The 26,318-nt window shown below is 43.2% G+C and overlaps 1 protein-coding gene across 3 annotated transcripts in view; it reads left to right on the top strand.

Annotated features, from left to right (window-relative positions):
* SFMBT2 (Scm like with four mbt domains 2) overlaps positions 1–26,318 on the top strand; it is a 256,051-nt gene that overhangs the window by 144,540 nt on the left and 85,193 nt on the right. For all 3 annotated transcript variants that reach the window (XM_034929914.2, XM_008953126.4, XM_055092391.2), the window contains 2 exons: positions 21,243–21,344; positions 26,165–26,312. In XM_034929914.2, the coding sequence (XP_034785805.2) occupies positions 21,243–21,344; positions 26,165–26,312 (250 nt within the window). The remainder of the gene's footprint in view (positions 1–21,242; positions 21,345–26,164; positions 26,313–26,318) is intronic.

The raw sequence follows: 26,318 nt of genomic DNA, 5'->3' as shown, positions 1-26,318 counted from the left end.
ATCCAACTGTCTTAGCAGTTGCTTCATTTATTAAAAAAAAAAAGAAAACAAAAGAAATCTTCTCTCAAGTTTTTACAAGTTCTAGCAAGCAGTATTCTTTGTGCAGGATCCAAAAAGAGACACACACACACACACACTTGCTTTTTTTCTCTGTTATCACTGTTGATCATCACTGTTTCTCAGCAGGCAGACTTCTTTCTAGTTTCTTTCATTACGGTAAAAGGAATATGTGTTTGAATTCAGCAGTGAGTCATCTGAGATGCGTGTTGTTATGGAAAATTGCCATAGCGTTCAGCTGTTATGAGACAGAAGTCAAAGCTAAGCACATTTAATGGCCGGAGATGAGCAGTATTTCCAAGAAGTTCTTTTTATTATTTTTACACTTTAGATGAAATGGGTATTTGGATGGGATGAGTCCCATTATGCTGCGGTTGCTCATGTGGGGGGATGTGTTCACACGTCTGTGTGGTTGTCGGTGTCTGTGCATGCAATGTGATTGAGCTCCTGGGTAGGTGTTCCTTTCTGTCTTGAATACAAACTGGAACAGTGTGAGAACAAGCTCATGATTATTATTTCTACTGTTATTTATCTTTGATTTAAGAGATCACTGTGAATAGCTTTGGATGCCATACTTTACTGGGAATTCTGACTTACCTTATTTGGAAAATACAGATCATTTCCAAAATGTACACTCAGTTGAAGGATAAATAGTTGATGAAATAGGTTTAAAAAAACCCAAAGGACATTAAAAGCCTCATTTTATTGAAAAATAAATAATGACTTTTTTTTCTTGAAGACCAACCCTGTTATTTAGAGGCCTAAAAGATTTGCCAAAACTATCCATATACTATCCATGTCTATAACAAGTCTGTAGAGGTGACTGCACTGTATATCACCGTGGCTCTCAGTGGATTTTAATTTAGAGCAGATGTCTCTGCATCACACAGCTGGATGAGTCTCAGCTTTTGGAACAAAAAGAAATCTTCCTTTTAAAAATCAACTTAAGATATGTTTAGAAAGTAGATAAAGGCCAGGTGTGGTGGCTTATGCCTGTAATCGCAGCACTTTGGGAGGCCGAGGTGGGTGAATCACCTGAGGTCAGGAGTTTGAGACCAGCCTGGCCAACATGGCGAAACCCTTTCTCTATTAAAAATACAAAAATTAGCTGGGCGTGGTGGTGGGCACCTGTAATCCCAGCTACTCGGGAGGCTGAGGCAGAAGAATCACTTGAACCTGAGAGGTGGAGATTGCAGTGAGCCGAGATCGTGCCACTGCACTCCAGCCTGGGCGACAGAGCGCGAGACTCTGTCTCAAAAAAAAAAAAAAAAAAAAAATTAGATAAAACCTTTCTTTGACATAGTCACTTTGACCAATTTTGCAGCCTCTGGAAACCATCATTTGATTAACTTATGACATATCCCAATAGTCCACTCAAGCAAAATGCCCCAGTTTCCATAAAAGCTTTTTATTTTTGTCTTTTGCGAAGGACTACTAGGATGGGTTTCTGTCAGTTGGTTTCTGTCAGTTTGTTTCTGTCATCAAACAATGAAGTTTATTACAGGACAGACTCAGTCTTTTGGTCAATAATGTCTTTGTTGCCTCAGTTTTCCAGTTCACTGAGTGTATATTAAGAGACCACTAAAGGATTTTTGGGGGCTTGGTAAGTTTTAAAACTAGGGCTAGAGGAGACTAGAAAATAAAAGCCTATCAGTAATTGTAACATGTCACGTGTCTGACATTTACGAGCCTCCATATTACTTTTTCATTCCCAGCAATTCTTATAAATCGTATTCCATATCTGAGATCCTACGTGTTTGCAAATGTTAAATTGTACAAGTTTCACTGACAACTCATTTGTCCATCAAAAAGATCTATAAATAAGAAACAGCAATTCCCAATTTTCTAGTTAATGGAAATAAAATATTGTTTCCTTAGAGGAATACAGAAATGTAGCTGGGAGAAGACAGAAGCTCTCTAGCTTACTTCGTTCACGACCACACCTTGTCACAGCAAGGAAGGGGCATATCTGAAATGTCACTAACATCTATGATCCTTTTTTTATCCTTTAAAGAAGGGAAATTGTTGGAACTTTTTTGTGTTCTTTAAAAAAATATTGAAAATCTCAGTGTGTTTGAAATTCTAAATGAGCTACTCAGAGATTTGCCTTAGAGTGCAGGGAATTATGCATAAGACAACTGCACTTCTTTGGGAGGCTGAGGCTGGCAGATCACTTGAGGTCAGGAGTTCTAGACCAGCCTGGCCAACATGGTGAAACCACATCTGTACTAAAAATGCAAAAATTAGCCAGAAGTCACTTGAACCCGAGAGGCGGAGGTTGCAGTGAGCTGAGATCTTGCTACTGCACTTCAGCCTGGGCAACAGAGTGAGACTCCATCTCAAACAAACAGAAAGACAACTGCACTTGAGTCCAGAGCCTTGGCATCCTCCTTGTAGCCTCTCTCCGCTTCACACCTCTGTGTTGGGGATCCCCGCATCTGCCCCAGGTTTGGTAATTTACTGAAAGGACTCACAGGATTCAGAAATCGTTACACTCATGGTTATAGGTTATTACAGTGAAAGGATAGAAAACAGAATCAGCAATGGGGTGAAGTCCAGAAAACCACACAGAAGCTTCCAGAGCCCCCTCCTGGAGGCGTCACACAGCACCCAGCTGTGACAAGAGGTGCCAGGTACTCTTCTACCAGGGCAGTTCCTTAGACACTCAGTGCTCAGGGTTTTTACTGGGGACTGGTCACATAGGAACCCTCTGCCTGGCACAGACCAGAATTCCCAACTCTTAGAAGGAAACCATAAACCAGATTGTTTGTACACACAGTTTAGACACAGCAAACCACTCTTATATTTAGGAAAAGTTTTAGATTGATATAAGCTATTTTTTATCAGCCACATTTCCAGATTGCAGCCACAGACCCCCCCTTGCAGGCGAGCCCCCTCTGTGAGGACCACAGCCTCAGGCCTCCCAGGTGAACCCTTCTCTGCACACTTCCATTCCACCCATCAGGAAATTTTGTTGGCTCTCCCTTCAAACTCTGTCCTGAACTCACTCTTCTGTGTGGCCTTTGCCACTGCCCAAGTCCAGGCCACCATCTCTGTCCCATCAAGCCAGAGCTTGTTTCCTGGCTTCTAGTCATTGTGTCCCCCGACTGCAGCCAGAGGGCTTCTGTTGAAACTGAAGTCAGATGGAGTCCCACTTTTGCTCCTGCCTCCCTGTGTCATGTCATCTCATCAGGGCGTGATGCCTGGGTCCAGGCGCCTGATGCTGGAGGCTTCACGTACCTGCCGTGCCCCCTCCAGCTCCCTACTATCCCACTGACACCTGCTTACTCCTGCCTAAGGCCTTTGTATAATGCCTGGTCTGCCTGGAAGGTCACCCCCAGATTCCTGCATGGCCCCTTCCCTCACTTCCTACGGGTGTCTGCTTAAAATTAGAGAACCCTGGACTGGGCGTGGTGGCTTATGCCTGTAATCCCAGCACTTTGGGAGGCCGAGGTGGGTGGATCACCTGAGGTCAGGAGTTCGAGACCAGCCTGGCCAACATGGTGAAACCCCATCTCTACTAAAAATACAAAAATTATCTGGGCATGGTGGCGCTTGCCTATAATCCCAGCTACTAGGGTGGCTGAGGCAGGAGAATCACTTGAACCTGGGAGGCGGAGGTTGCAGTGAGCTGAGATCATGCTATTGCACTCCAGCCTGGGTGACAGAGCAAGACTCTGTCTCAAAAAAAAAAAAAAAAAGGAAAGAAAACCGCACTCTGTGCCACTATCTCCCCTTCTGTGCACTCTCCCTGCTATCCTGGTTCAGCACTGATCTCAGCACTGATTCCTCTGACTATTATATAGCACTTTGCCTTTTATTTTTTAAATTTAATTTAAATAGTTTTTTGCATATGGCCTCCTTCCCCTAGCTAGAATGCAGGCTCCACGAGAGCCAAGTTTGTATTTTCATGACTGCTTTATCCCCAGTGCCTTCCGCAGTACCCAGGACATCATCAGTTCTCAGTAAATATTCTTGAATGGGGATTCATGGGGAAATAAGTCCAAAAATTAACTTAGAAGGATCAAAACATAGGAGAGGTCATCACTATAACTTAAATTAAGCAAGCCTCCTGTGAGTAGTTCTGAATAATAGAGATGACTAGCCTAAGAGGGGAATGGCTCCATTTATGGGATGGTGAGTTTACAACTAAGGATGGCACTTTTGTAATCAACTAAAAATACCCCAGCTCAGTTCTTTGCTAAGAAGAGGAAAGAGTTGAGAGCACCGAGAAGAGTATTTGGGAGGAATTGAAATTAAGAAGACATCTCAGGGGCCAGGCGCGGTGGCTCATGCCTGTAACCTCAGCACTTTGAGAGGCCAGGCGGGAGGATTGCATGAACTCAGGATTTCTAGAGCAGCCTGGGCAACATGGTGAAACCCCATCTCTACACAATATACAAAAATTAGTCGGGCGTGGTGGCATGCGCATGTAATCCCAGCTACGTGGGAGGCTGAAGCAGGAGAATCACTTGAACCCGGGAGGCAGAGGTTGCAGTGAGCTGAGATTGTGCCATTGCACTCCAGTCTGGGAGATAGAGCGAGACTTCATCTCAGAGAAGGAAGGAAGGGAGGGAGGAAGAGAGGGAGGCAGGGGAGGGAGGGAAAGAGGGAGGGAGGGAGGGAGGCAGGCAGGGAGGGAAGGAGGGAGGGAGGGAGATCTCAGCATTAAAAAAGAAATCAAAACATAAAATTAAAATCTCAGCATTAAAAAAACAAAACAAAAACAAATCATGTTCCACGAAATCCTGTTGCTCACAAACCTGAAATGTCAAGGTTTGCTGCTTGTTGAAAGTGATCACGGACTAGGCTTAATGTCTACACATGTTTTATGTAAGCTTTTTTTTTTTTTTTTCCTCTTTTTTAAAGTGTCCGTCTTTTCGGATTGTTTGATCCAGGCACTAACCTGCTACTGTATACTGTTTTCTAACTAAACAAATAGAGAATAAAGATATAAGGAACTTGAGGAATAAGCCCAAGAGAGCACTGTGGTCCGGGGATACGGTTGGCATCCAGGGTTTCTGCTTTTTTATAGGCAGCTAATGCTTTTCTGCTGAATTGATCGCTGTTTCATGTCATGCGTCTCAGGAGTGTATGTAGCTGACGGGTGAGGTGCGGCTGGGCAGTGACTCCGTAGTGCTTCGCGCTTATTTCCGTTTTATTTGAAGCCAAGGAGAAGTTTGTTTTTGATGTGAGTCATATGCCCAGGACACTAATTCCAATCCATTCTCTTATCACCTCCCTGACCAGTTCCTAATCAGAATCTGTACCTCATGGAGGTTACAGGGATCCAAGGTCAGGATAACTGAGGCTTGTACTTCATCTGGACTCAGAACAGAGCAAATGTGTGCCTGGTCTAAGTACTTCCGTAAAATACCCAGTGTCTTGGTGTCCTTCTGCAGCACAGTCTCTGTCGTCTTTGACATAAGTATCGAGATTATACACACATCACTGATAAGGGATAAAAGGCACCCTGGAAATCTGTAAATAAAGGACTAGCAGTCACGGCAGTGCACTGCATTGAGTCTGGTTTGGTTGGGTCTGAAACTGTACCTGAAATGGTTTCTTTAAGTATCTTGCTTTCTCTATTTCTCGATGTTTAATAAAGGAAGGGACGCGGACACGTAGAGAAGGCTAAAATAAGAAATGCTGTGTGAGGCCATTTTTCCCCACACAAACCAAGAAAGAAATAAAGGCCTTCCCTGCATGGACACCCTCTCTACTAAGAGTGTTCACGCTGCTCATAGCACTGAAGATTCCACATCCAGTGATTGTTTTCAGTGTTTTCTTAGCTTTGAATGATGTACCTGTCAGTGTGATTATAGATTTAACCCTTAGGAGGGAATCTCTCCTACATTTTAGCATCGGAGACCTAGATTAAAGGCTGAGGAGAGAAGATTAAATGTGGCCGAGAGAGAAGCTTTTCTTTCTCATTCCGTCTGGCACAGCCAAAGGGGTAAGGAAGATGCGGGCTTCTCTTACGATAGATTGTGAGGCTGCAGTTTCTATGGTGACTGGTTTCTTTTTCCCTTATTCAGCAGCTAAATGCAGCAACACTCAAACACTTGTAGCTGAGTTTGGCCTTCAGGTGGGACACTTACATTCTCCAGGCATTTGCCTTAAGCCCATATATAGAGACAGAGCTTAATTTTTTCCCCAAGTCATTTAGCAGTTAATGTTTGTGGGATACATGATGGATATCTCCTTCTCATCATGTTATCCCCAAATGGCTTTGACATAGAGGCTGTTGGCCGGGCACGGTGGCTCACGCCTGTAATCCCAGCACTTTGGGAAACCAAGGCGGGTGGATCACCTGAGGTCAGGAGTTCGAGACCAGCCTGGCTAACATGGTGAAACCCTGTCTCTACTAAAAATACAAAAATTTCCTGGGCATTAGTGGCACGTGCCTGTAGTCCAGCTACTCGGGAGGTTGAGGCAGGAGAATCACTTGAACCCAGGAGGTGGAGTTTGAAGTAAGCTGAGATCGCGCCATTGTACTCCAGCCTGGGCGACGAGGGAGAAACTCTGTGTCAAAAAAAAAAAGAAATAAAAGAAAAGAAATAGAGGCTGTTTTGATGGTAGGTGATTTTGTTAGCAGACTGGTGCATGTCCCTCTGTGATCTCGGTGCCATTGATTGAACTTGCGAGGTTTCTACCCCATGGCTGGAGCCAGGTCTGTTTTCTCAGGCATCCCCAGTGTCTGGGCCTGAAAGCACGGTTCTGCAGAGCGCGTGCTCCCCTACCTCCTGTTGCCATTCCCGTTTCTTTACAGACTTGAAGAGGTTTGTTAAACAGAATCTCTTTGGGTGGAAAACCCCAGAGAAGTCCAGTTCGTTGAATACCCGTCCCTGGCAACATACAGAACTGCGAGGTGGGGTTCATCTGTGGGATCCTTTGCCTGTTCTGGGTACTTGAACTGAAGCACGTGAATTCCATGGCAAAAAAGGACCAGCGGGGCCATCTAGTTTTTATGAGTATTGGAGAAAATCTTATAAGAGACACACTGAAGAGGGTAACATTGGTCAAACAATAAATGTAACTATAAAAATCACAAAATCCAGATCTATATAGAGTTCGCTATCGCAGCTGCTTGATCACTGGGGCCTGAGCTCCGCTGTCTGCAGTCCGCTAGATAGCAACTTGCTTTTAATCCTAAACGTTAAGAATTTAAGAATTTAGTCAACTTTCAGTTCTCTGCTCCGGGAGTTCTCACTCCCAAATGGCTTCTGCTTACCGCGGATAATTCTGGCTCTTGCCAGTTCCTGGGGAACTTGCAGGGAGGGTGAGATCATATTAGCATGAACTTAGCGTAATTGGTGTATGGGATTTGGAGGTGTGCAAAGGGGATACATCTCTTGTTTATAAAACTAGACACATTTCAAAGTGATCATTGTGCCTGATTTTTATTTTTTGGGCGTTTTCTATTCCATTCTCTATTAATAAAAATAATTAGGAAAAGATTATAATTCTTTTATCTACAGAAGATCTTATTGTGGATTTAAGCCACGGTAAAATTGTTTGGAGGTGGCTCCCCCCATCCCCCCTCCAAAAAAAATTAAAAAACCACCAATCCTTTTGCAAGTTAGGCCACCCGTTTAAGCCCCATAGTACCTTTCATGAACAGACAGTTGCCAATAGCAGCGTCTCCAGGGAGGAACCTGACGTAAAGAGAAGTTTGAGCTTCTCTCTTTTAACTTTAGGACTTCAGAGGTTTGAGAGCTAATGGGAAATGAGGACACCATGTAATAAGGGGAGCCCAGTGGTGTGGCCATGACACCGGGCCTTGCCCTTCAGCGCTGTCACCCCTGCCCCCAGGGAGGGCACACTGAGGAGGCTGGCCTACTTTGCTGGGTGTCAATAAAAGGTGTGGAGACTGTTCATTCCTGAGCTTTCTCTCTTCCGTCCTTCCGCCAGCCACCCTACTTTGAATCTGCCTGTCTCAATGACATAAAGTCAAGGATAAGATAAAATCTGCCTCCAGTTTTGTCGCCAGTGCCATTTATAACCAGAAAGGCCAGCACGAACATGTCAGATAAACCTTTACATGAATATATGATGTCCTGCACTTAACAACTTGATGAAAGGAAAGGCTCAGTTTAGGAGAGTGGAAACCTGCTTTAAAGCTCCTTAATATTTAACAAGATCTTGCTCTTGTGGTGACCTGCAAAGTCTCTAGATCACAACAGGATTTATTCTTTTCCCTGCCGGCATCTGGATTCTCCTAAAAGTAAATCCATCCAGACATGCCTGCATACGTAACCCCCTACTCGGCAAAGGGATCAGAACATTTGGTCATTTCACCTGTGAGTCTGTACTGATTCACGCACTCCCTGAGCCTCAGTCATTGCTGAGCATCCGATGATTCTGAGAGACTGCAGGTCTATAAACAATGGGACAGGGAGCAAGGCATGGCCAGAGTGTTACAAACCCTGGCTTTCTGTGTGATAAGCCACTCACCTTGAGAACGTTTTTGGAATATGTATTAACCTTTCAGACCTTTCGGGATAGCATGAAAAGATACGAAGGAAAAACATAATTGAAGCCATAGATGAATCATAGGAACTCAAAAACCATTCTTCATTGGAAAGTGTTGCAGTGAATTGGTGAGCGTTTCTAGTGATTCGCACCCACGGGCTGCAGACCTTGTGCTGGGTACTGTGCATATACTATCTCACATCCCCACAGTAACTTGACTTGAGAGGCACAGGAGTCTTACTGGTTAAGTTCAGGAATTGCCAGGCTCAGAGAAGTTAATTTCTAGTCATACCTCATACAGAGAGACCATGGGTGAGCCAGGATGCACAGACGTACCTCAAACCCAAGGCCACACTTTTTTTTTTAATGTTTCTTTGTTAAACTGGGATATTTAAAGGCTGCGCAAACTCAGTATTATTATAACAAAGAACCAGAAAATGAATTCTGAGAGTATTCAGTGTTGCCTATTCAGTATGGTATTTGAACTGGGGTATATTGCTCAACTCCTTATTACTCAGTTGCTTTTGACGAGGGCTCTCCTGGGATTTTGGCCAGGATGATTTTTTATTGTACTAAGTGACAACTGCCCCTGCCCCTTGCCAAATAACTATCTGCACTGGGGAATGTGGTAGATGCCGCCTGTGTAGAATTAGAACCAGTGGTGTAAGCCGGAAGAGTGGCCCCATTTTTCTTGTCAGTGATTGGCTTAGGGAGAGATTTGTGACCAATTTGGGTCAGTAATAAATGAGGACATCTGCTGGTGGTTTCTGGAATAGGTTTCCTTGCTTTGAAGAAGCAGCATAGGGAAGAGGGGGCCTTGCTCTGTCTGCCTGAGAGGCCTGGAGTTTCTGCAGCCATCTTGAGCCCACAAGGGAGGAGCTGGACTGGGGAAAGCTGTCATATTTAGGGTGTGGAAGGAGGAGGATGAAAAGAACCGAGGCCATTTCTGACATTGCTCATGGCTCTGTTCACCAGTCTTTTCTATTCACTTGCCTTTTCTCTGGACCCCTTTGCTGTGTGAGATAATGGATTTCCTTATGGTTTATACCAGGTCGAGTAGGGTTTTCTGTCTGGTCTTTGTGTGAGAAGGCCCTTTAATAGATAAAGGCTTCCTTGGGGACCAGTACCATTTCAGGTGACTAGTCTGCTTGTCTGTAGGTTGGAAATGATTGCTTACTCCTTGCAAACAGAGAACCTATTGCTGCCATAGTGGTAGTAGGCAGTGGGTTAAGGAGTACTTGAGTTATTGTCATCGTCCTGTGCATGCAAAGCACCTCTTGTACCACCATATTGTGGTCACCATTGTTTATGGTTATTGCTGTCATTCATAACAGCATCTTTGAATCTTATACACTAGACATTCAAAGTGGAGGCAGTGGGAGGGTAACAGCAGCACCAGGTCTGCAGTGTAGACTGGCAGCACCGGGTCTGCAGTGTAGACTGGTGCAAATATAAGTGTGGATTTCCAGGTCTTGCTGAGACAGCATCAGAGTGAGTCAAAATTAATAGGGTTGGTTGGCACTGCTGATCACACCAAGGGGCTGAAGGGTGGGTACTAGAGTGAGTTAATGCTGGAGACAGAGGCAGAGAGAAACCACTGATGCTGAGGAAGCTCATCAGAAGTGTAGGGGGAGGAGACCACAAGGTCAGGTGTCTCATCAGCGATACCTGACTTCTCTCTTAACCGAATCTGAATCAATGGTCCTCAACTCAGGGGCCAGGGGCATGTGCCCTTCAGTGGACATGTGGCAAAGCCAGGAGACATTTCAGTTGTCCCAGGTTGGGGATGCAGTCAGCATCTAGTGGATAGACCCCAGAGATGCAGTTGCAACGTCCTACAGTGGCAGAACAGCCCCCCAACAAAGATTCTGGCCCCCAAAGGCCAATAGTGTTGAGGCTGACCATCCCTGTTTCTCACCTGGAAGTGGTTGATGGAGGGAGCCGAGGGCAGCTGGGGTGTGAGGAAGGCTCTGGAGACTGAAGCTATTATTAGATCCAGTCCAGGCTGCTTGGCAGTGGGCACTTTCCAGTGGGGAGGCTTCCCATTTGTGGCAGAGCACGTAGAGGGGTTTGCAAGCTCTCTGTGTTTACTGGCCTCCACGTTGGTGTCTGGGAAGGGCAAAACAGAAGCTCAGACTGCTGGGTGGAGAAGTTTTGTGCCTTCCCAGCTCTTGCTTCTTTCTGTGAAGCATGCTGGCGTCATGTTTCCGTGACAGCAGTTGAGTTAATGCATTTAGGGGCCCCCTCAGCGTCCACCACATCCTGCCTGTTGTAAATTGTGTGGTTCAGGTTGTGATCTATGATACTACGGTCCTAAATTTCTCATTACTATTTTTTAACTTGATTGAATGCACAGCTACTAGATAAAATCGCTCTTTACCTCTGTAAGTAAAAAATAGAAATGCTTATTAGTGTTCAGCAATAGATTTTAAAATTACATTTTTGTTACAAATACTTCACTGGCTAAATTGAAATCAGTGTGATCAAATTGAAATGTCATAATACTATTGATTTAATAAATGCTGGCCTCCTAATATCTGTTTTTCAATGAAACTAGTATTACGGGAGTAATTTTCTAATGAACATCTGAGCACTAGGTCATTGGTAAAACAAAAGAAGAATGATATCATAAATGGTTCTGGATGGTTTTTCAGCGGGACCTGGCATGCTGATACGAATAGAGGAATTAAAGCGTACTTCATTATATATTAATTTGAATGTAATACTAACTAAAACCTTCCATTGACTTCACTGAAGCCTAGTCTTAGAAATTATGCAGATTAATGGAGGCCTTGAAAAGAAGCACATGCAATATTTGAGTTCCCTTTGGACCAAAAAACTGGCATGTTGGAACTGAAAAAATTATATACTGTGCAGTATTTTTGTGTAAGTACAATACACTAAAAGATTATGTTGCTTAAAAAAACTGGGCAGGGTGAATCCTATATCTGTTTTTTGTCTATTTTATTTTATATCCAAATAAGCTGAAAGGAAGAAGCAAAGAACTGAAGGTTGACACTGAGATTGCTGCTGCAGAAGGAGAATTTCCTGCAGCCTTTGATTGTGGAACTCAGGTTAAGAATGTGGTTCCTGGAGCCAGGCACGGTGGCTCACGTCTGTAATCCCAGCACTTTGGGATGCTGAGGCGGTTGGATTGCTTGAACCCAGGAGTTTGAGACCAGCCTGAGCAACATGGCAAAACCCCATCTCTACAAAAAATACAAAAAATTAGCCAGGTATGGTGGTGCACACCTGTAGTCCCAGCTACCCGGGAGGCTGAGGTGGAAGTATTGCTTGAGCCTGGGAGGCGGAGGTTGCAGCAAGCCCTGATTGCATCATTGCACTTCAGCCTGGGTGGCAGAGACCCTATCTCAATGAAAAAAGAATTTGGTTTCTGCATAAGGATGATTTCACTGCCTTTTTTGTTTTTACATGAAAATCCTCACCAAGTACATTTTAATTTTGTTGTATTAATTAATGAGAACTTGTTCTCCCCTGTGCCACATCTTTCACAGTTTTATATCATGTGAGATGTATTTATCTAATAAAGTGGCGATGGGAAGAGGCATTAGCTATTTTCGGAGTCTGTGATAGCCACATAGTGACATTTTAAAAGCATAAGCTTCGGTTCTTCAAGCCCCTCAAGTAAATGTGGAGATGAGTCAAGTTCAGGCAGGCCCAGCAGACATGAATGTTCTTTCTTTTCTGTCTTCTCTTTCTCCTGTCTCTCCATTAGTAATACTCTCCATTGCTGTCTGTAGATTAATACTCACAGCCACGTGTATACTGTATTTTATAAAGAACTTTGCTGTTCACCCTGAAGCTTTGGCACCTGCCAGAGACATGAGTTGCTGCTGACTCATGATGACTATATCCAGGCAGGTGTGTTTCTCCCGCAGCGATGGTTCACTCCTCCTGAATCAGGTGCTGTCCCTTTCCAGGCACAGCAACCACTGCCAAGGCAAGGACTTCATCAGAGGCAGATGTTGAAAGTGGTGGGTGACCGTGGGTAGTGAGTGCACCCAGGGCAGGCTCTGAGGTTGTGGGATCCTCCTGACCCCTGTTTTAAGTGAAAAAAGTGAGACATAAGCCAAAACTATAAAGTCAGGACACCAAGATATTGCAGTTTGTCCATACTCCTTTTTCCAGCGTGATACTCTACTTCCTGTTTCTCACTGTACAATTCTTTTTTCTTTTCTTTTCTTTTGTTTTCTTTTCTTTTCCTTTCCTTTCCTTTACTTTCTTTTCTTTTTCTTTTTCTTTTCTTTTCAGACGGAGTCTCACTCTGTCACCCAGGCTGGAGTGCAGTGGCGTGATCTCTGCTCACTGTAACTTCCGCCTCCTGGGTTCAAGCGATTCCCCTGCCTCAGCCTCCCCAGTAGCTGGGATTACAGGCGCCCACCGCCACGCCCAGCTAATTTTTATATTTTTAGTAGAGATGGGGTTTCATAATGTAGGCCAGGCTGGTCTCAAACTCCTGACCTCAGTGATTTTCTAAGTAAATTTCCAGCTTCTCAGGGTCAGCAATCACATCAACTACTTTCCTGTGCATCCATCATAGAATGGTGCCTGTCACATGGTGTTTAAAATACCAGTCCCGGGTTGGGGTTGGTGTGGACTTTGCAGCCAGCCACGTGTACTAGATTAACCACGTTGGTCAGAGTAACCTGTCTTGGTTAACATCGATAACATCGCATGGAAGTCGGTATCGATGGAGGATAATTGATGAAGCACCGTGGACATTTTGCTGCACATATTTCCTAAATCTTCATTGCTTACTGTACAAACACACGAAAGTAGTCATGGTATTTGTTAATTGTTGATGAAGGCTGTGACTGGCTGTAGATAAACATTTTGGAAGTGATTTTTAGGACTGGAATGCACTCACATACTTTTTTCTTAAGCCACTGAAAAGTGCGAGGAATTAACAGCAAAACTTGGAGGTTTTAAGTAAATGATCAGTGTTAGTAGCTATCACTTTTTAACTTAGCAATAGCTCTCTTTGAAAGAAAATTTTAGGGGGCTCTAAGTAGGTTGTAGGTTGTAGTGGTATTGTTTGCTTGTACTAATCATTGATTTTTAAAAAATCCTTTTTGGTCTTTGTTCCATGGTCTGTTATATAACCTGGTGGCTAGAGGGTGGGCTCAGACTGAATCAGGCTGCTTGGGTTTGAAGCCTGGCTTCTCTTGGTAGCTGTGTGCCCTTGCTTAGATAACTTCATCTCTCTGCATCTTAATTTCCTCCCACAAGAGGGATTCCGCCCCACAGTCTGTGTCAGCAGAAAATGACAATGCAGGGAGCATGCCTGCCAGTATTTACAACATGTTAGCTGTTTCTGTCCACTTGATATTACAGCCTGAGCATCTCTTATCCAAAATGCCTGGGACCAGACGTGTCTCCGGGTTCAGATTTTGGAATATTTGCAGTACATTTGTCTGTTGAGCATCTGAAAACCTGAAATCGAAAAGGCTCCAATGAGCATCTCCTATGAGCGTCTCATTGGCCCTCAAAAAGTTTCAGGTTTGGGGCTTGGGATTTTCAGAGTTGGGATTCCAGTTTTTATATACAGAACCTAGTTAGTCTCAGCACAGAGTTACTACATCTTAGTAGGAGAGTGAGAACTGCTCAGGCTCTGGAGGGAGTAAAGCTGATGAAACCAGGGTGCAGAAAGGAAGTTGGTGTAGACAGAACCACTTTTACGATGTCAGTCCGCTGAAAATAAGGTTCCCTGAAGAGAGATTGCCACGGTAGCCTGTGAAGACAGTCTTCCAGTAAAATGAATGGCATTTTACTATTGATCAATATAAAACTACTTTAGGGCAAAAATAAAAATGGGTAGTGATGAATGTAGATGGGAATGACATTGCTGGCATTTATTAAAGGAGAGCAGTTTTTCTGTATGCAATTTGACCAGACTCCAGTACTCTTAAGTAAACAGTATTTCTTTAATGTGACAGGCATATTTGTAAATCTACTAAGGACTTAGTAATATATCCTGATAACAGGAATAACATCATTCTTGATCCAATAATTGCAAAGTGTGAATGATTCTCTAGAGCTTTGCAAAGGCCAAGAATGTCTCTTTCAAATGGCAGTGAATTTTCCATTATCTCTTAGTACATAATCGGTTTGGCGAATCGTCTTCAGGACCCAGGAACTCTCTCTGTCCTTGACATTGAGGATGATTAGTTGGGTGTTTGTGTAAATGAATGCATGCCCTCCGACTGCAGTAACAGCCCAAAGTAAGTGGTCTGGGGTGATTAGATTTGTTTTTCAATGAGAATAGCTGCATCTTTTCTCATATACTAATATGGATGGACATTTACACCACAGAACTCAGGAGTTCTGTCTGTTGGCTTATTTGGAAATTCGCTGGTGTTGAATTCTTCAATTATCATAAAAACTTGTTATTCCTTAGGAGTGTCAAGTGACTTCTTTTGCCTTTTAGATCATATTTCAGTGCTTCCATCCAGTATCCAGAGCCCAGTCTCCATGCATAAATCCACTGTGCCACCTTCCCAGAATCTTTTTTTTTTAGACGGAGTCTTGCTCTGTCGCCAGGCTTGAGTGCAGTGGCTTGATCTCTGCTCACTGCAACCTCCACCTCCCGGGTTCAAGCGATTCTTCTGCCTCAGCCTCCCGAGTAGCCAGGACTACAGGTGCACACCACCATGCCCTGCTAATTTTTGTATTTTTTTTTTTCTTTAGTAGAGACGGGGTTTCACCATGTTGGCCAGGATGGTCTCGATCTCTTGACCTCATGATCCGCCTGCCTCAGCCTCCCAAAGTGCTGTGATTACAGATGTGAGCCACTGCACCTGGCCCCCAGAATCTTTTATCATCCTGAGTCACATGATCTTCGTCTTCCAAATTAAGCTTCACTCCTATAAATCCTTTGACTACTGTGATCGTAGTGATACTTGGTTTTTATATGCTAGAAGTAAAAAAATTTGTTTTGAAGTTCCTTCTCAGTCTGAATCTTCCATAGCTGTTCTTGCCTCTCTTTTCCTTCTCCCTTTGACAAATGGAGGGTGTTCTGTGTATTCCATGCAATAGCTGTTAGTCTCCTGTGCGGTACCTCAGTGGTTTCTGATCAGTGCTTACTGGACGAATGATAGAATATAGGATTGGAATGGATGTCAAGACATCATTGGGTTTTTGTCATCCCTTCAGTTTAATTCGATAAATATTGATTGAAGCCTTTCTTGGGTGAGCCACGTAGCATAAATGAGGAAGTTTGGCATTTACTGGAAAGTTCTGCACATACAGCATGGATATCTTTCATGGTTTTTAAAGTTCTCCAATGGCCAGAAGTTTCAGTGGCAAACCTCGTCAGAAAATATTGTCATGCTCTTGCAGCAAAACGTTTCTGAAATCGTCATTCATCAATAATATAAACATTAGAGTAGCAGGTTTAGCCAAACTCTTAATTGTTTTGTCTTTATTCTTGAGTCTTCTCAATTTCCGTTACGTTGACTTAGCTTTCAAACTGGTGGGATTTCTATATGGTCATAGAGGGATTTTTTTTTTTTTTTTTGGTTGTTGATTAGAAAGTGATTTTCAGAAAGTGAAAGTTAGGGCTGGAAGATACAGCAATGCATTTTATAGTTTCCAAATTTATTTCTGAAATACGGAGTTGAAGTTCAGTAGGATAAGATATGTGGCTATTTGAGGCCAGACTACAAATACCTGTGTTTGGATGCTGCAACCTCTCAGAATGTCTGGCTTCTCTTTTCAGTATATGAAACAAGAGTGTTTAAGGGGTTTTGTGTAGTTTGGAAGGAAAAACAGATGCATTTCCGTGAGTAAGAAGTGTCTTGACTATAACTTATGAACTGGTTTTACCCACAACACTTCTAACATCACGTGTGTGGGTTTTTTCCACACCAACCAGTTCTTCAACTCTCTGGACAGCAAGTGAATATCCTGCAGTTTAATTCATTTCTGACACTGTCTGAAAGCAGTGCAGACCCCACAAGTGAAGGGCTCGGTACCATAAGATGCCTCCACTTTGATGCCAGTTACAAGTCCTGGGCTTCCTGTACTTGATGGCTATAAATTAGGGTTCCTGAAACCCCCTCTTTGGATTTGATAGTTTTCCAGAAGGCCTCACAGAGCAGTTTCCTTACTATTACCTGTTTGTTGTAAAGGGTACCATACAGGATGCAAATGAACAGCCAAATGGAAGAGGTGCCCGGGGTGAGGGCTGGAAGGGGGTCCCAGGCACAGGGGCTTCTGGCCCTGTGGAGTTGGGGTGCCCCCACCTCCTGGCACATGGAAGTGTTCATCAACTTGAAAAACCCCAACTCTGTCATTTAGGGTGTTCATGGGAGTTTCATTATGTAGGCACGATTGATTAAATCTTTGGCCATTGGTAATGAGCTCCATATCCAGCTCTTCTCCCCTCACTAGTGGTTGTGGGGTGGAAAAGAACTTACAATCCTCTCTAATTATGCCTTGGGCTTTCTGGACACGAGCCCCCACCCTGAAGCTGTTTAGGGACCCATCAAGAATGGACCCATTAGAACAAAAGAGCTCCTAGCACCTGGGAAATCCCACAGGATTTAGGAGTCCTGTACCAGGGACAAAGACCAATATACATTTACCACACAGCTGAAACCTGGGAGAAATAATTTAAGTTGTAGGAGATCTGAGCCAAGACTGACAGAGGGGAAACTAGTTTCTAAAATTTTTGGAATAATGCTCACTGAGCATTATTCTTAAACTGTTTAAGAATATTTTAATGTCATGCTATTTTTATTTTCATCCCGCATCCACCATGCTTGGTTTTGATGTTTTATGTTCATTGTTATAGATGAGCAAAGATGGGAAGTTTAATGATGGACATTTGAGCACAGGACACTCTGGGAGAAAAGGAAGAGATCGTGTGTTGTCTGCAGGAAGCGGAAGTGATCCCCTCTTAACCTAGAGATGTAATTAGATGCAGAGGACGCTGAAGTCATTACCCATAAGCATTTCCAATACAGTCCGCAGCCCTGAGCGGACAGGGTTATCTCAGGGACACATTGCTGTCTGCTGTATTTCCAAGCAGCGGCAGCCACTGCCTGGTGTCTGCTAGATGACTGTGAACACAGGAAGTCCGCAGAGAGGGCAGGGCTCCTGGGGACACAGAGTTTCCACACAGCACGGGGAGCTATGATTGACAGAGCTTCCCAGAGGACTTGGAGTATGAGATAAAAAATGGGTGTGGATTTGGCTAAAGACTCCAAATCAGCGGTCAAGGTCAGGCTGAGGGCCTGCGATGTAGAAAGGGCTTAGGATTATGGGTAAACCCTGCTTAGAAAGCTGACTCTACTCAGAGAGCAAAGGTTGGAGCAAGAGTTCTGTGGAACAGAGAGAAGCACAGAATCTGGAATGGAGGGAATGAAGAGGGCGGGTAGACCAGAAGCCCCGTGGCTGTCAGGATGCCCCTAGAGCAGAGACTCTCAGGAAAGCTGGGGTGATAGAGGCAGCCAGGGAGAAGACCCATGCCTGTCCCCGTGCACCAGACCTCAGGAATGCCTCACGCCGTGCCTGTGGCTGGTGAGGGGCAGGCTGCAGGAGGAAAGGGGTCCTGCACAGAGAAGGAGGCTCCTGAGAAACACTGACATTCATCTGTTAACCATTACTTATAGTTATGAACGTGCCGGGAGTGACTGAGGGCACCTCTGAGTTGTCAAACAGCGTAATAATGACTGCTTAGACTTGCTGAGTACATTCAGGCCACGTTTTATTATTTCATAATTCTATAATAATTCCCCTTTTCCAAAGATGAAAGGGTTTATACTTAAATGGGGAAGGATATTTACCTGCAAAAGCCGTGATCCGGACTCATTTCCCGCTGATGGGTACTGGGGACATGGTTGTCTGACAGGAACATTCACTTTTTGAGATGGAGTCTCGCCCTGTCACCCAGGCTGGAGTGCAATGGTGTGATCTCGGCTCATTGCAACCTCTGCCTCCCAGGCTCAAATGATTCTCCTGCCTCTGCCTCCCGGGTAGCTGGGATTACAGGCTTTTGGCACCACATTCAGCTATTTTCTGTATTTTTAGTAGAGACAGGGTTTCACCATATTGGCCAGGCTGGTCTCGAACTCCTGACCTCGTGATCTGCCCGCCTCAGCCTCCCAAAGTGCTGGGATTACAGGCAGAAGCCACTGCGTCCAGCCCACTTTTAATCTTTTTTTTTTAATGTTTAATTTTTTTTATTGGTACATAATAGATGTACATACTTTGGGGTACATGTGATTAATACATTCATATAATTTGTAAAGATCAAATCAGTATAATTGAGATAACTATCACCTTAAATATTTGTCTTTTCTTTGTGCTAGAAACATTCAAATTAACTTTGAATCTTTGAATTCGGATGCTAGCAAGTCAATGTTGGTTTAGTTGTGATGGCGCCTCACCTGTGGCTTCTGGCCCTGCCTGGACATGATGGCTGGTGTGTGTTAATCCACATTCGCTCTCTGTACGGTAGCCTTCGATTCCTTCTGTTTCCTGATTTGCCTTCCCCCAGCCACCTTTAAAAATAAATGTTTTGAAATCAAAACCACAGGGAGATACCATCTCACACCAGTAAGAATGGCTGTTATTAAAAAGTCAAACAAACAACAGATGCTGGTGAGGCTGTGGAGAACAGGGAACACTTACACACTGCTGGTGGGAATGTAAATTAGTTCACTCACTGTGAAAGCAGTTTTGAGATTTCTTGACTTAAAACAGCTACCATTCAACCCAGCAATCTCACTGGTGGCTGTATACCCAAAGGGAAACACATCATTCTATCAAAAAGACACATGCATTCACACATTCATTGCAGCATTATTCACAATAGCAAAGGCATGGAATCAACCTAAGTGCCCATCAGTGATCGACTGGATAAAGAAAATGTGGTACATATATACCATGGAATATTGCATAGCCATAAAAAAGAATGCAAGTATGTTCTTTGCAGCAACATGGATGGAGCTGAAGGCCGCTATTGTTAGCAAACTAATGCAGGATCAGAAAGCCAAATACCTCATGTTCTCGCTTAGAAGTGCGAGCTAAACCTTGAGCACACACGGATGTAAACATGGGACCAATAGACACTGGAGACTACTAGAGGGGAGGGGAGAAATGAGTCATGGGTCGAAAAGTTACCTATTGGGTACTATGTTCACTACCTGAGTATAGTACGCCCATGTAACAAACCTGTGTATGTACCCCTGTATCTAAAATAAAACCTAAAAATAAATTAATTAAAGGCTTTGTTTGCAACATAAACAATGCACATCATCACCTGCACCTAATTTCCTTGTACTTTTCCTTCTGCATATAATTTTTATAAAGTGTGGATTGTAAGTTCTTAAGGAATTTGTAAATGTTTAGAGTGGCCAGTTCCTTTGATTGGGTTTTGTCGTATTTGACCGCATCCTGTCTTGTTCTGATTAATGTCCTCTTTGGACATGGCCCCAGCATTCATCATGCATCCCCCAATACAGAGACCTTTGCAGACTGCCCCGGGGACATGAAAAATGAAAGGGTCCATGCAGTTCTATAGGCGTTTACATTCTGTTAACCTTGGCAACTCGGTGCACTGGTGGAGAGTTTTATAAGCAGTTCTTCTAGTCTGATCTCCTGTTGGACACTGATGGTACTGACCAGCTTTTGGGGGCTTTGGGGAAACAGGCACTGCCCGACTGGGCTCTATGCAGTCCTCAGAGTTGGATATAGAGTGAGGTCGTTGGAGTAATTAAAAACCCACTTTAGATTTGCAGGTAAAAGAAAGTAACAGGTCCCCAGATATTTTTGTACTTCACACCCAATTGATGTATTTGGAAATCGCAGGATTTATTTGCAGGTATTATTTCCTCAGGGACAGACTGCAAATACATTTATTTATCCACTGCTGTTTATCCAGACTGTGAGTTATGAGGTGACCTCCATCTCCACAAGATAAATTCTGGTATCCAGAGTCCAGCCAACCTCCTCTATTGCTGTGTAGCTGAAGTGGATATTGAAATTTGTTTTCTTAGGAGGCGGGAAAGCCCCATCTCTCTCACAAAAGGTTGCTGTAAGCAGGTTATAAAACTGCCAGACCCCTATTAGGAATGGGATGTTGCTCACCTTTATTGAGTAGGAGACAGATTCTAATCGTCTGTGGGGCAGGTTTGGATTCTTACCTGCAGGCATCTCTAAGATCATGGGATCTTGAGTACCCCTACCCTTACTCGTGCCGGTGAGCTGTGTGCCAGCTTACTTCTAGTAACTGGTAAGCTGTGTGCTCTTAGACACGGGAGGTGGGGGCAGACCGTGGGTACAGGGTGCTGACTGAAGCCCTGAGATGTGACTCCAGTAGCAAGAGACCTGGTTTTCTGAAGACACCCTGCTGTGTTAGGATGACAGATTACCTCCCTTACTCTGCTGTGCTTCAGTTAATAGCACCTAGGACGAGCAAAGCAGTGTCATGTGAACTTTTGCTTAGTGTAAATTTAAGCATGGCCAGGAAGCCTTGTTGCCTCTCCCTTGGAAAAGCAATTTAGCCTGCAGAAAATAATTAAATCCGTGGTATCTGGCAATAATTAGAAATTCGAAACGGGGAAGGTTAATTGTCTCCATAAGATTTTGGTTGCCCAACAAAATGCTCCAGGAGCGCATCCGGACAGTGGCTGAGGTCATTTACAATACCGTGGCTTTCAATATTTTCATCTTTCTCCCTGCAGGATCACGCAGATTTGCGAAGCCATTTCTTCACAGTTGGGATGAAGCTTGAGACAGTGAATATGTGCGAGCCCTTTTACATCTCTCCTGCGTCGGTGACTAAGGTGGGTTTTCCTCCCTCGCTCTTCGACCCAGCCCCTAGAGTGGATCAAATTAAGCCTTTCAACTCAAAGACGACCAGATGACATATATTCGTGCAAGGCTATCAGCAATGCCAGGCGAAGCTAAGGAAGATTGCCGCCCCTCCAGTCCAGCGCTGCTTTAAGCTGTTTTTATTACTGGTGGCACAGAGTGACTCTAATCAGATGCCCCCTCTTAAAATGGATAGGGTGAATTTTCGTTGTCTTCTGCTAGTTGTCCACTGACGAGTTGCATGTTGTAATCATTACAAGGGTAATTTGTTCTTCCTGCATGAGTAGTAGTAAATATGATCTGTTTATACTTGGAAAATACATGAAAATGGTGCAAAGCAAATTCTCATCTCCCTTTTCTCAGCATTTCTGTGTTTTTTCTCATCTGCTCTCATTGACTAAAGAAAAACTCATGCTTCTAAGATCTACGGATTCAGAATAAAATTACCTTTTAACATAAAGACATTTTTATAATGATCTATTAGTCCTTGAAGATTGTAATATCCCAGCAGGTCATGGTGGCTCACATCTATAATCCGAGCACTTTGGGAGGCCAAGGTGGAAGGATCCCTTGAGCCCAGGAGTTCAAAACCAGCCTGGGTAACATAGGGAGACCCTGTCTCTACAAACAATAAAAAAATTTTAAAACCAGTATAATATCCATTCCCCATTAAAGAAGTTTTAATGACATAACCTCTGGTAAAATCAAAATTGCTTGTTTCTACCTTAAGTATTCTCTTACAAATGGTGCGGGAAACTTAACATTCTTGGCCAATGTGTGTTTTGGTGAATGGTCTTTTGTGTACTTCACTAGGAGAATTTAATTAAAGATTTAAATCTGTTTTAATTTCTTTTTCTTAAGGATACGGGATTTTCTTTAAGGAAAATCACTTTTCATGCAGTGATTAGTGTTTGTTATTTGAGTCATGAGTTTTTAAAAATTTATGATTTGGTAACACTTGAGGAATTTAGTAGTGTGATAATGTATTATAGAATATGGAAGTTGGTTATAAAAATGAAATGCTTTCTAAATGTTTTTTCTTTAGTGAACATAAATTATTTTTATAACCATTAAAGTAGCTTATTTCAAGGATAACTTTCGGAGCTGGGCACAGTGACTCATGCCTGTAATCCTGGCACTTTGGGAGGCTGAGGTGGGATGATCACCTGAGGTCAGGAGTTTGAGACCAGCCTGGCCAACAGGGTGAAACCCCGTCTCTACTAAAAATACAAAAATTAGCCAGGTATGCTGGTGCATGCCTGTAATCCCAGCTTCTTTGGAGGCTGAGGCAGGAGAATCGCTTGAACCTGGGAAGCAGAGGTTGTAGTGAGCTGAGATCTTGCCACTGCACTCCAGCCTGGGCAATAAAGTGAGACTCCATCTCAAAACAAACAAACAACAACAAAAACAAAAAGAAACTTTAAATATTTAAGGTTATTTATTTAAAGAAAAATATATTGGCTTTTGCTTTATAATCTGGAGGTTGAAAGTCATGTATTCCTGATTAGCATCCGTTAAAAACCTTTTATTTGAAATGGCCTTTGGGGTTCTTTACTGTGTATCCTGCCAGTTGTCGGATATTTTTCCAAAATGGACCAGTGGTGCCCTGTTGAATCCCAGCCAGAATTCCCCTTTGTTCTGTTAGTGGGTGCTGCAGTCATGCCGGCTCCCCATCTGTCTGCAGATGTATCACGCTACAGAGTCGCTTCACCTGATATTTATCAATTAAACTCAACAGACTTGATGTGCATAGCCTGTCAGCGGTAGCGTCTCTCACCATTCTTTTTTTTTTTTTTTTTTTTGAGATGGAGTCTTGCTCCGTCATCCAGGCTAGAGTGCAGTGACATGATCTCGGCTCACTACAACCTCTGCCTCCCGGGTTCAAGCTATTCTCCTGCCTCAGCCTCCCGAGTAGCTGGGATTATAGGTGCCTACCACTGCACCTGGCTAAATTTTGTGTTTTTAGTAGAGATGGGGTTTCACCATCTTGACCAGGCTGGTCTCGAACTCCTGACCTTGTGATCTGCCCGCCTCAGCCTCCCAAAGTGCTGGGATTATAGGCGTGAGCCACTGCACCCGGCCTCTCTCACATTCTTATGCCTTTAAATAATTCTTATGCCTTTAAATAGTTGTAATATGTAATGTTAGAATGTGTCTACTAATCAAAATTAATTTCAGCCCAAATATCTTTTTCTAGCTGAATAGACTTCCAGTGATAGTTGGTTTTTCACAGTAAATAATTTTCTCTAAATAGATCTTATTGAGGGGAGGGAGAAAGTATTTTTACTGATTTCTAAACTGTGTTTTCCTTTTTATTTTGCTTTTTCTTACCCTTTGTAGCAAAGATAAAATAAGTCATGCTGTTTCGTATACACCCCTCCTCTTATTGACCATGTTTTGTATAACGCATGGATTGGGGTATGTGCATCTGTCTTTCAGAACCTAGGTAGGCACCTCTCCAGGTTCAAGACTCATCTTCATGTAATGAGGTATCAGAATACTCTTAGCGTGGAAGATATTTATAATAATTAAATGTATTTCTCTAAATATGAGGAAAGTACTTTGGAATATTATGTTTGAAAATATAACACACTGTGCTGTCATTACTCATCACAATGAAAATTTCATTTTTTTTCCACCTTGGGCCTTTTCTTGGTGGCATAACTGTTGAAGAAATATGTAAACGATGTTACAACAAACAGACAAGGATGCAGACAGGCGTGTAGTGGATCCAGTATTAAATGATGAACCTCCAGCAGTCCAGCCAGGGTGTGTTTTTGGTGTTGAGATACTGGCAGATGGTGATGATGTCATCTGTGTAAGCGAAGTGTGTTGTATTGATTAGAGGAAAGGATACTGGCATTAGAAGCCTTGGGTTCTGTTTCTGTTTCTGCCATCTCTTAGCTGTGCAGTCTTGGGCAAGTCAGTTAACTGCTCTGGGCGTTAGTTCTGAGTCCTGTGGGTTATGGACTGGATAGAGCACAAAACAGTGCTTCAGACCATTTAGGAACATGAGCCCTGATGGATTTGATGAAACTTACTAAGCTTTTCCTTTGGAGTGTTCCCACGTGAACATGCATTTTAACGGTTGTGGAAATTCCTTCTTTACAGGGTACTGCGGCTCCACCAAAATCACATGCTCTTTATATACGTATGTGTATGAGTATGTGTATGTGTGCAAGATAGACTAAATAACAGTAATTTAACAGATATTTATTGAGCATTCATAGGCTCAATTCTGGACAATGTTTCCATTGTGGAGCTTTTATTTTAATGGAGGGAGACAGACTATAAACAGAATCAATAAGTAAATAAATCTAGTATGTTACATATTAAATGCTAAGGAGAAAAATACACCAGGGCAGGGATGTTGGGGTCCTGGGACTGTGCCCTCCGGTAGCAGTGAGGACTCCAGGAGGCCTTGGTGTTAGTTTCCCTGTTGGTAGGCACTTGGCTTTGCACCCTGAGCCAGATCGCCGTGCATCAGTTTTCAGGACTGTCCAGTGGAGTCCAGGTGCCCAGCAGAGTGAAAATGATAGAAGTCAAAGGATTTTCATAATCCTTTCAGGTGGAGGGAGGATGAGATTCTCAACAGGGCTCTCGGACGTGACCTCACTGGGAAGGCCCCATCTGATCCTTTGTTGCTTGAAGTTGACTTTCACAGGCAAACCTTCAGTAAACTATTTACCAAAATTAGCACAGGCAAGAACAGAAGTGAATTTCCTTTCCTGCTTCACTTTGAACTAAATTGCTTCCAGAAAAAAAATGAAGGGGCCAGGAATCATAGCTCTGTAAAACTCTCAAGGTTTCCTAAGAAAGACTGGGTTATGTCTGTTGAATTGGGAAAGGGATCTTTTTTTCTGGCCTGTTTTAGATACTAAGTTACTTAAATCCATCTTGCTTTTCAGTGATGGTCCATCTGATTTTTACCCTCTGCTTTGTTTATCAGCATGTCTTGCTCTTATTTCTTCATTGATGTTTCCAGTTCCTATGTACAAAGCACTTTCTATGCATTTGGAAATACTTGTGTTAACAAAAAGACATCACTCTCCTCTAATAACTTATGCTCTATGGCATTGGAAGACTGATGTGTAATCGGTCTAGGAAGGAATGAGAGTTTTCAATACAGAAGTTGAAGTCTGAAATTTTAGGAGCGCAGAGTGAGGGCGGTTTATTCCAGCCAGATCAGAAGCATTGAAATATGAGATGTACCTTGAAAACGCAGTGTGTTTTGATAGCTTAAACATGGCATTGGGGGTTGTTGTAGTCCATGAGGCTTAGTGTGAACGATTTCCTCTCGGGCTGGAGGGTGGGGTGTTCTGAGGGAAAAGGTGCAGGAGGAGGCTAGAAAGCTCCAAGCCAGATCTTGGAGATTCTTGAGTGATCTGGTGTAAAGAGTTTGGTGCTGGCTGTGGACAGTGAGAAACGGTTTCACTTTTCAGTTCCTGTCTTGGCTGTCATCTAAGCTGGGGTTTGTCTGTCTGACTTCCTCCATTCATTTTTCTTCAAGCTATAGCCATTGGTTGACTTCTCTAAGTCTTTGATTTTGTTCATTCTCACTCTTGCAGATAACCTAGTTATTTATCTTTTCATTAATAGGACCACAGCAGTCAATTCTAACTTTTTATCAGCTGAATTAATTTAGTAATGGACATTGAAAATGCCAGTTTCTATTCAAATCATTTTGATGAACTATATTAATTGCCTTTGGAAGCTCTGCCACTATTTTATACTAGCATTATATGTAACTCTGAAGAATTAACCTTTGGCTCCCCCTTTTTTTTTCTTTTAGGTTTTTAACAATCACTTTTTTCAAGTGACTATTGACGACCTAAGACCTGAACCAAGTAAACTGTCAATGCTGTGCCATGCAGATTCTTTGGGGATTTTGCCAGTACAGTGGTGCCTTAAAAATGGAGTCAGCCTCACTCCTCCCAAAGGTTTGT

The sequence above is a fragment of the Pan paniscus genome, chromosome 8 (genome assembly GCF_029289425.2).
Source record: "Pan paniscus chromosome 8, NHGRI_mPanPan1-v2.0_pri, whole genome shotgun sequence".
NCBI lineage: Eukaryota > Metazoa > Chordata > Mammalia > Primates > Hominidae > Pan > Pan paniscus.
Note: the sequence above shows the minus strand (reverse complement) of the source record. Positions and strands in the feature narration are given on the sequence as shown.